Genomic DNA, 10792 nt, shown 5'->3' with positions numbered 1-10792 from the left:
TATATATATATATATATATATATATATATATATATATATATATATACTTTAATTTGTTAAATTAGTTATGTTTATTAAAACAGCACATGCCATAAAAAATTATTTTTTGTAGTTTTAAATAACTTGATTGCTTCAGATTTCAAAGCAAAAACATACTGGGTTTTCACTGCCTGAACTGTATATTTTAAATAAAAAAATAAATTATATATATATATATAAATATATATATATAAAAGCTAGATGTAATTTTAAGTCTTGGCTGGTTTCATACATGGCAAAGACCTAAACTTAGAGATTTCAGATATGTCTTAAAAGTTGACATATTTATAGACATTAGCATAGAGTATTTGTTTATTGAATGTAAGACGGATCTTAGAAACGTTGACTTGAGACTTTACCTTGCCTCCAATCGTTTTTTGTAGCCTTTTCAAAGTAAAATGTGAAGGCTTCGTTCCCCCCTCATATCAGCTTTTATGTCCTTTCCTGCTCTGTTTGCAGCTTCAGTCAGCAAAGTGCACCTTTGCCCATTAGCCCAGTAAATCTGAACCCTCTAAGTTGAGCCGCGCTGTGTTTTTAGTGTACCGCATTGCTGCAGTCAGCACTAGCACCCTCTCCGACTGCAGCTCTCCAAAGACACCTCTGTGAGTTTGCTGCATTGCTCTACAATCTTCTAAAGCCAAATTTGATGCACATGCATTTTTTGTTAGGTAGCTGCACTTGAAAAACAGTTTAAAAAAAACTTCTGCATTTAAGCAAAGAGGTATTTATAATGTATTATTTGTGCTGAATATTCATCCTTGAAAGTAGATATTTTTATAATCATTTATTTAGCAAAAGTAGTCCTTAAGCAAAGTAAAAACCCATTTTTGGACATGGTTCATTCCTTATTTCTAGTTTTCACAAATGGAGGGAAAATATTAGATCTTATGTATGGTTTTTAAAAGATAAACTTTATAGCCTTCTAAAAGATTTTTTCAAAACACTTTACTCTCTTATTTTAAAGGCCAATATCATGCTATTCTTAGCCTTTAAGAGTTAACTGTATCCACATATATAATAATATATTACTTTGGCACACTTAAATACAAAATTTTTATTAAATATGAGTCATTTTCGTGAACTTCTTTTCCTACAGGAAAGTAATGTCAGGGATGGTGGTGGAGGACCCAAATGCAGGAGACAAGGTGGCAGAAACTCAAAGATTTATTGATAAACTCAAAACATGACAAAACCAGGAGAAAACAAACCAGTGACGTGACAGAACAGAACAGATGACCTGGCAATGAGAAACTGAAAACCAGACACTTAAATAGACTGAGGTTGATTAACTAAATGAAGACAGCTGTGGATGATTTGACCTGAACATGGTGAGACTGACAAGGAAAACAGAAGATGACAAAACCAGATCACAGAATCATGACAAGTAAGACGCCTCAATCTCTGAGACTCCGCCTTTCACTCCCTGTGGGTGCCGCCCATTTCGTGACATCATCCTTGAGCCGGTCTTGACTCAGCAGACATTTTGCCCACAAAAATATTTAAATGAAGAAAATAAAACTAAAATGAAAACGTTTTGTTGATCACTTCTAGCTCAGTGGAAAAAGTGTGTGTGTGTTGACCAGGGGCGGTGTTGACAGCGCGGACTCTTTCTGGAAGGGGCTGTTGCCCCACGTTCATAGGTAGGAACGTGGGGACCGAGTCATTCTCGGGGATTGGGAGGGTCTGGTACTCAGAGAACAGGGTTTTAGAGGAATGCGTGAATGGATCACAATACCGGTTTGGGGTTGTTTTTTTGTGAGGAATAAAAATACATTATAATACACTTAAAAGCTTAAAAAAAAGATGATTTCCCTATACTTTTTTTTTATTTATTTTTATTAAAGTTCAGGACATTTCATATTATGAAAACTAGTTTTCATCATAGTTTTCATCATTTCATCATTTCAAAATTTAGTAGAGAGCGACTTTAAAGGGGCCATACCAGGATTTTCTTAAGGCTTTCAGAGTAAACTATATACATATATATGATCAAATATTATCTTTGGAATAATGAAATACAAATTATTTATTAAATATTAGTAATTTTTGTGAGTTTTTTTCCTACCCTGAAGTAAAACAACTCAATTCCTGAGGCTCCACCCGCTGCTGCGTGTGGGTGCCGCCCATTTCCTGATGTCATCCTAGAGCCAACAGCGAGTCTTCGTTTCTCCCACGAAAATAAACATCCAATTTTCTCTGAAAGACAGATACACTCACCATACATTGTGGTTTTGTGCATCTAAAATGAAAGGTTTTTGCTGATCACCGCTAGCCCCCTGAAGAAATTGAGTGTTTGTGTTAGACTGGGGATGGTTCTGTCAGAGCAGACTCTTCCTGAAAAGGGGCTGTTCTTGATCTGTGACATCAGCATGTGCGGCCCCACTCGTTTTTATGGTTATGAGAGGGGCTCATGTTGAGAGTGCAGGTTTTTAGAGGATTACTCAGACATGCATGAATGAATCAAAAAACTGCTTTGGGGTTGTTTTTTATGAGGAATAAACAGTATAAAAGTGCAAAAAGTTGTTTTTTCATGGTATGGCCCCTTTAAAACCCCATCCCAACTATATTTGTATCATTCCCTGTGGTCTTTTAATTATGATTATGCAGTTTTTACCCAAAATCAAAATTCACCTCTAGGTTCTGGGCAGGATTGTTGGCACGGAAGTAACCTACGTTGATATCCCAGCATTCTTTTGTTTACACTCTCTCCTGCTAGCTTACAGCGCCTCACAACCCCAAGCTAACACTAGTGTAAAGGAAAACGAACTGTGCAACATTCAAAATTAAAGCTACTCATTTGTACCATTTAAACCCATATGCCAGCTCAGACAAGAAAAACAAAGACAATAATGGATCTATTCATATGCAAGTGGATGCTTCAGAATTGTAGCAGAGCAAGGAGACTTTCATGGCAGTTGCTGCGTCGCAATCCTGACTTTTTTCAAACTGCTGGGTTTGATCTACTTCTGATCCATCAAAGAAAGACTCAGAAATGCAGCTTTAATCTTGTTTTAAATATATTCCTCCATAATGAAAAAAAATGCAACAAAGAACACAGAAAAACAGTTTTCATTGAGTTGTTAAATATAGAAAATGAGAAGGAGTAATAGTACTTAATAGTTTTACAGCATTTTCATTAAAAAAAAAAAGCTGGCCAGCAATAAGTGCAGAAATTTGCAATAATATTCCCAAAAAAATCCAAGCGTGACAAAAAAAAGCTTGTATTTTTAAGTGTTAACTTATTCATAGTTCTGAATTATGGGCCTAGCGGTCCATGCCTTCACTTTCTGCTCACTATAAAACAGTAGAGTACTCCAGTGCATTTGATCTTTAACAAGATTTACACATTTCACAATATTCACAAGATGTGAACATTAAATATGTCTTCCAGTTCATACATTTCATCAAAGAAGAGTCAGCTCCCTCTGATGTCTTTTTGATGTCAACTTTCAGTGGTTTTATCCGCTTTCAAGATAAAAGATTTAGTTAAAGGCCATGACTATAACAAAGGAGTATAATTTGTTTTAGGAAGAACAAACCCTCCAATAGTGTAGAGATGCCATCAAATAAATTGTTCATTTTGTTTTAGTAAATGTTTGAAACCTTAAAAATGAGAAGTTTGTGACTAAATGAGGAAAAATGCCTTAAAGAAAAGTCTGTTGCTTTGACTAAACATAAGGTAGACATAAACAATATTTTAGTATTTGTATGGATTCCTTTATTAATCCAGCTAATACAGAGTACTTTAAAAATACACCAGTATATGGGTTTCCAAAACCACCCACCTGGCCAACAATACCGTCAGTGACAGACGATCCACAAGGACTCTGCTGGCAGTATCGTAACTCTACTGTCATGCTTTTTGTCCACCAGGGTCATGCCATCATCATCATCATCATATGATAAGAGGAATGACCTGTGCTCGGTGGCGCCATGATTGAAATGAGTGCTAAATGTGTCGACGGCAGCGTGGGACACGCTTTGTGCGGCTGGGAAATTGACGGGAGGTGAATGTCACCTTCAAGTTATCATCGCAATGTCGGTTATGAGGCACGACTTACACGAGTGCAGCGGCGGGTGAAATAGAGTAGCGTGAAGTCTCAGCTTATAGCTTTGTCAGGGGCACACAAATGCCACTCTGTCTTGGTGTATTTTTATCCCCCATCGTAAACTAAGCCGAGATGTCAGCGGTGCTGATCGCCTCCTCGCTGAAAATACGAGATGGTGAAAGTAAGAAAAAAAAAAAAAAATTGTGTTAATGGACTACTTAATAACCCACATCATACTCACCAGGCTCATTTTTGCTTGCATTGTCTCCAGACACGTTGAATTATTCATTTTCTGGAGCTGTTCTTTACTAGAGTGAGCTCTCATAGTCAATCAAGTGGAATGAGCTTTTTATTTTTATAAAATTTAAGGTTTTAATTGACTTTAGTTTGCTGTATGACTGCCTTTTAGCAGATTTAGCCTTTTAATGACGTTCATTAAAATAGTTCACTTACTGATTGCTTGTTACTGAACTTTACAGAAGTTAAATTGCTTTTTTTGTTCTTGGACTCTGACATCCTCAATGTGAGGACATGACTCCATCTAGTGGAGCAGAGGTGCATAAGACACAATATTCACACAAAAAAATAATCACATTATTTTATTTATCAAATAGTTTTTGTGTGTTTTGTTTTGTCCCTCACATAATTGCCCAAAAATATTTTTATTTTTGTCCTTCTGTGTGTACTGTAGATAATGATGCACAGCTTTAAACATTTAATTTCAGAACATTTTCTTTGTGATGCCTCAAGGAGGCACTGAACTCACAAGTAAATATATTTGTGTAATTTAAAAAGACAGAAAAGAAAAGTTGATATTTAGAGTAATATTAAGTCAAATGTCAGACAAAAATGTCCAAATACTGGATTTACTAGACAAAATGTAGCAAGATTTTGCTGCTATTTATAAAAATATACATTTCTGTCTTATTGCAAATAACTGTGACAACAAAGTACATTCTTTTGATTTAAAAAGGGTTTTACTTTATTTAACCTTTAAATTAAAGAAATGCCTTAACATGGATATTTCATCATAAGCCTCTTGTGGGATTTTGCTGTACTCTCATCACAGCAAACTCACTTTAAAGCACAATTTAATGCAGTCAAGTTCTTTTAGAAGCAGAGTTGTCTTTTCAAAGTGCCCTGGGGGACTTCCCGAATCCTTTTAGTTTTTTTCCACAAAGCCAAAGAAAAGCGTTTAGTAGCAGAATAGACAAAAACATTTTGTGCAAAGCTGATATTTTTAGATTTTCCTCGTAAGCTGTTCGGATATTATTTTTGTCCCTTATTGTTTTTTTTTAATGTGATTTCAAATGATTTTTATGTTATGGTGATCTTATATTCATCTCATGTTAGTTTTGAAGCGCGGTCTCTCACCCATAAATGTGTTTTTTTCCCAGTGCCTCTCAGCAGTGATTCACTTCAACCTGTGGTCCCAGTGAAAGAGCACTACCCCCGGCAGGCTGGCCCCACCCCTTCCAACCTGCCTCCATGTATCCTGAATCTACCACAGACTCCCCCGCCCGTCTCTCCCATCGACAGACTGGCTCCCCTGGCATGATTTACAGGTGAGCTGGATGGAAATGCTTTAGTAGCCTTCATGTTTGGCTGCAGCGAAGCGCCTGTTGTTGCATGAAACATAGCATGCCTTTTATTCCCCACACATCTAAAATGTGAAATGGCTATGAGCTACCGCTGAATACTACTGTTTTTAATCTGTGTGACAACATGGAATCGACTAAAAAGGCCCTAAAAACTTAAGATTATGCTGTGAACCAAAAAAGGAATGATAAAAAGGAAATGTCTGAAGATTTTTTTTCGACTCACCACAGAGAGAGTAATTACTCATAAATGTTTGTGATCATGGAAAAGTGATGATCAAAATACTCTAAGTATTTGTCAGAATTCCCTCCGTTCTCCCAAACTACTAAAAGGCTAAATAGTGCAGAATTATTCAGTGCCCTGGATTTTAACTACTATTTCTACACAATGCTCACAACTTTTTTCTTTTAAACACCAAATATGACGTCACAGATTTTCCAAAGTAAAAACCTAATAAATATTAACATTTTATGAGGACTATGAATAAATCCACTTTATTCTGAAGATGAAAACTTTCATAGTTTATAAAAATACATATAAATACAATTTTTTTCAGAGAAAAAAATTGTTCAAACCCAAAGCATTGTGGTCTATATATTCACCAGTCTAATGAGCATTGATGCCGAGAATTCTGGGAAATTTCCAAGGCACTGAATTTTTGAATTATACATGGCAAACACTCTATAACAGTAGTTGGTAGTGAGGAAGACCCCACAAAACTACAGGCCTCATTTGCTTTAGGTAAGTTTAGAGTTCGTGGTTCCGCTATAAGAAAGAGACTGGGCGGAAACGGCTCGCATAGCAGAGGGCGAAATGAAATACAAGCTGAGAAGAGAACAGAAAGTATTGTCTCTTTTTTGCAGAGAACCTTTTGAAGATCTCTGATTTAAAAAAAAAAATCAACTGATTAAACAATAATTAGTTTTTTCAACACATCTGTGTATTCCATTACAGCTAGAGTAAAAATAACAGCATTTCAGTAAAATAACCTTCTGAAAGTCTAAATTTGTAGTGGTAATATGATGATCTGTGGCGGTTTTGCTGCTTAAGGTCGGAAGACTTGCTGTAATAAATAGAAGTTCTACTGTTTACTAAAAGATCCTGAAGGAGAAAATCCTTTATGTGTTCATGACCTCCAGATGAACCTTCAGTCCTTCTGGCTTATGCAGTTGTTGATACGGTAGAGTACATTCTCCACAGCAGTAATAAAGGGCCTATACCATGCTTTTCCTAAACCTTTCAGAGTAAACTATGTCAATATATATGATTAGGGATGGATATCGATAATAATTTCCAGAAATGATTCGATTCAATTCACCAGAACCTGGATCAGATGGATGTACATACTGGACATCTGCCTTTAGTCGCCCCGGCTATCGCTACAACAGCTAGCAGCTAAAGTAGCTGACCGATGAAGCTAGTGGCTGAGACACCACTATCTCAGCAGAGAAAGTGTGTTTGTGTCAGCCTGGGGGCCGGTTCTGGTAGCGCAGACTCTTGCTCAAAGGGGCTGTTCTCATTTTGTGACATCAGCACGTGAGGACCTGCTTGTTTCCGTGGGTTGCAAGGGGCTGGTGCTCAAAGCGCAGGTTTTTAGAGGAATACTCAGAAATGTATGAATCAAAATACCACTTTGGAGTTTTGCATAGTGAGAAATGAACATTATAAAACACTTGAAAGCTCAAAACGTTGATTTTTGCATGGTGTGGGTCCTTTAAAAGTTTTTTTATTGTCATTTTATGTTTTTTTTTCTTAAAAAAATTGTAATTAACAATAAAAAAAATGCTAATGTTTTTTTTTCTGGATGAAAGATGATAAAATATGTATAATCATAAAAATGCTCTTAATTATGAGTGTAATCAGTTTTTTTCACTTATAACTTTATTTTTACATCACTTTTGTAACTGATAAAAAATACCGATGATATAAACAACTATTGCTAGTAAAAAACAAAAATAATAAGTGTTGCAGTCTTTGATTCAGTGGGTTATATGGAGACTTCCTCACACTGCCTTCGTTGTGGCTTTCAGTGATACAGTACTGAAAGCACTGGACCCTCGTCTTTTATAGACTGTAGTAACAGAATTATGTCAGTGGATAGGAGAAGATTAGGGCGTGGCAGCTTTATGAGAATTCTCAGAGAGCCTTGTTCCATAGGGACAGTGTAGTAAAGCTGCATACGAGCATGTATGAATTTTGGTTCTGAGAGCTACTTCTTCACACTTAAGTGCAGCGTTGTGCAATTTATGACTAAGCTAAAAAATATAAAAACATATTTTTTATACACATGATTCTTTTTTTTGTTGCTTTCAACCCTGTTTTGTTCATATCTAAATGGGAACAAAGCAGGAAATGTGTAACCAACAATCATTTAGGGAACGAGTGGTACTACTGCTTTTTATTTATTATTTATTAATGTAATTATTTCTTTGATAGAAACGTGAATAGTATTGTGCCATTTTATAGCAATAATGCTTGGTTGTACCTGACTGGTAGAAATTAAACCATAATTAAACACAAAAATGATAAATCTCATTAAAAACACAATCCAAAGAGGTTTAATGGTTCCAGGATCACTTTTTGAGCCATAATTTGTAGAAAGTTTTAAAAGTTTGTGATTGCATGCATTATGTTAGCTGGTTAAGCTGCATTTCTAAAGGATTAGTCTCTTATGAGCAAAGGGAAGATCACTTTTTCCTTGTTTTTAAATGTTTTATATATGTGTTTTCAGATCTTTTTTATCCTCTTCAGGTAGCCCAGCAGGGTTTTTTAACCTTTATTTAGCCAGTGTACCCTTTTTATTTGACAAAAATCACAAGGGACACCAACAACCAAATATGTAAAAGAAAAAAAAAGTGAAACTGTTATTCATTTGTTTATTCTCCAACACAAACCTTGAAGGAGAACTAAACTGTTTAGCTCTAATTTCATGAAGAATAATTGCACACTGTTCGATATTTGCATTGGCTCTGTTATTTTTTGTGGGTTTCCCTTATATTTTAATGCAGTAGTACATGAAAGTTTGTAAATTGTTCTGTGTGTATTCAAACTCTTGCTTTGGGAGTAAAGTGCTGAAGTGTCTGGATGTAAAGGTTTTTTCTCCTTATTTATGATGTGAATGGTTGCTGGGAATTATTCTTGAGATGTAATAGATATGTTAGTGTCAGTGTCTGATGAGTACAGTGCACTACATTTGTATTTGATTGTGTGCTCACTGTTATTCAGTGGTTGCAGTTGCAGAAGGCATACCTTGTCTCCACTTTTAAAACACAAATTTAAAAAAAAAAAAAAAAAAAACGCCTATACGATTAATGATATTATGATATATTGTGACACTTTAATTCAAACCACAGCTGCAATACTGATTTAAAGTACCCTTTTTTACATTCTTTACTTATTCTACGGTCACAAATACAACTGCCACTACACAATAGGAATGCATCGGTAGAATCTTCAAGATTAACCGTTGCCGCACAATTTTTTTTTATTTTTGGAAAAATTGGCATACTCATGAATGTAGACAGCAGACATCAGCCAGTTATTACAAAATCGGGCGACAGCAGGGTGTTGGCAGCTCTGATTGAATGATGTGTAAATGTCTACGGTCAATTAGGGCTGGGAATCACTGGGTACCTTATGATACGTAAAACATGGCTCACAATATCGATGATATTGCGATACTGCAATAATTAGTAAAAAATCATCTCTAATAACTCGCAGTATATTAAAAAAAACACATATTTGCTGAGAAAATATATCCCCATTTATTTTTTAGCTTGAACACAATCATAATAAACAACTTGTGTCCTATTTTGTGCAACAAATAATACAAAACAAAGAATAGACACTTTTGACAAGCAGTGACACCAATTGAATTGGAATTAAATTCCATGTTAACAATAGTACACATAATCAGCAGTGCCACTATTTAGTGTAAAATTGTTGTAAACAACAGAACAAAAAATAAATAATTCAAATAGTTGCCAGGCACATTGGTAGGATGACGAAAATAATGTTTTACAAGCTCTTCAAACGAAAATAAAAGATCGATTTTTGGTGAGAACCCAACGAGAATCGTAGGATGAAATATCGCGATATATCGCAATATTGATATTTTGATACACCCCTAATATCAAGTGCCACTTTGCTGCCAGCTGCCCAGGAGCGTGAGGATGTAATAAAAGCAGACCATTCTGCTGCACAGGTCATTCGCAACTCATTATAATCTTGCCAATTTACAAATTCACGTGGGGCATCCTGCCGAATTTGCTTAAAAACTTGCATCCAGGTCGATACGCTGTGGCATTCTAAGATATGTGACCGTAGTCTCAGTGAAGAAACATTTTAGGGTTAAATAGCACTAAAGTTGATCTAAAAACTTTTAATCTGGGTGTTATTTTGAACATCTAAAGAAAGGGCCCCCAAAGTACGGCCCGCGGGCCGGATCCGGCCCTCCTCCACATTTGGCTTTGTGTGGCTTTTTGGAAAGACATAAATATTTACACTACAATCAGAGAAGAAAACAGTTATGTGGCCCTCACAAGGAGAAGTTCGGGGACCCCTGACCTAAAGAATGACATTTGTTTAATATTATGTAGATAAATATTACAAATCTTTATGACATTTCTTCTCTACTGTCCTCTTTTCAATTCCCTCTTGTAAAGTTGTGCTGTATCTGCTTCTCTTTCACCTCTAACTTACTCTTTTCCACCTTTATTAATTGAAACTGTCTTTTTTCCTCCTTTCCCTTCACGTCTTCAGCGCTCGTTATGGGAGCCCCAAACGGCAGCTGCAGTTTTACAGGTACCTGTCTCTCTGTGTGTGACAGATGCATACGTGCTCAGGAATAATTGGGGAATTTCAGTGTATGTGAGTCGTGTTTGTTGTTTGGCGTCTGCATTTTTGGTTTAAGTTGAGCAGGAGCTCTGTTTGTATCCTCGTCCCTTTTGTTTTATTTCACTGCAGTAACCTTGATGTTCAGACATGCTGTTCTGTCACTTAAAACCAGGCAACCATTCTGTGCAGCACAGATAACACTCCTCTCTGCTATTTAGCTGCCAGTGCATAAACAGTCTAAACCTGATAGGGATGACAGGAGCTTTGGT

The 10792-nt window shown here is 36.1% G+C and overlaps 1 protein-coding gene across 4 annotated transcripts in view; it reads left to right on the top strand.

Moving 5' to 3' along the window:
* The window catches only part of kcnab2a (potassium voltage-gated channel, shaker-related subfamily, beta member 2 a), a 104864-nt gene that overhangs the window by 35561 nt on the left and 58511 nt on the right, over positions 1 to 10792 (top strand). For 2 of the 4 annotated variants that reach the window (XM_024269230.2, XM_024269231.2), the window contains exons 2-3: positions 5486 to 5653; positions 10449 to 10490. In XM_024269230.2, the coding sequence (XP_024124998.1) occupies positions 5577 to 5653; positions 10449 to 10490 (119 nt within the window). In that variant the 5' untranslated portion in view covers positions 5486 to 5576. Of the gene's footprint in view, positions 1 to 3915; positions 4047 to 5485; positions 5654 to 10448; positions 10491 to 10792 lie in introns of those variants that run through there. The other 2 variants (XM_036212017.1, XM_024269232.2) reach the window with 2 other exon arrangements.

This window comes from Oryzias melastigma, linkage group LG5 (assembly GCF_002922805.2).
Source record: "Oryzias melastigma strain HK-1 linkage group LG5, ASM292280v2, whole genome shotgun sequence".
Classification (NCBI taxonomy): domain Eukaryota; kingdom Metazoa; phylum Chordata; class Actinopteri; order Beloniformes; family Adrianichthyidae; genus Oryzias; species Oryzias melastigma.
The sequence above is the reverse complement of the archived record's forward strand: the minus strand, read 5'-3'. Positions and strand labels throughout refer to the sequence as shown.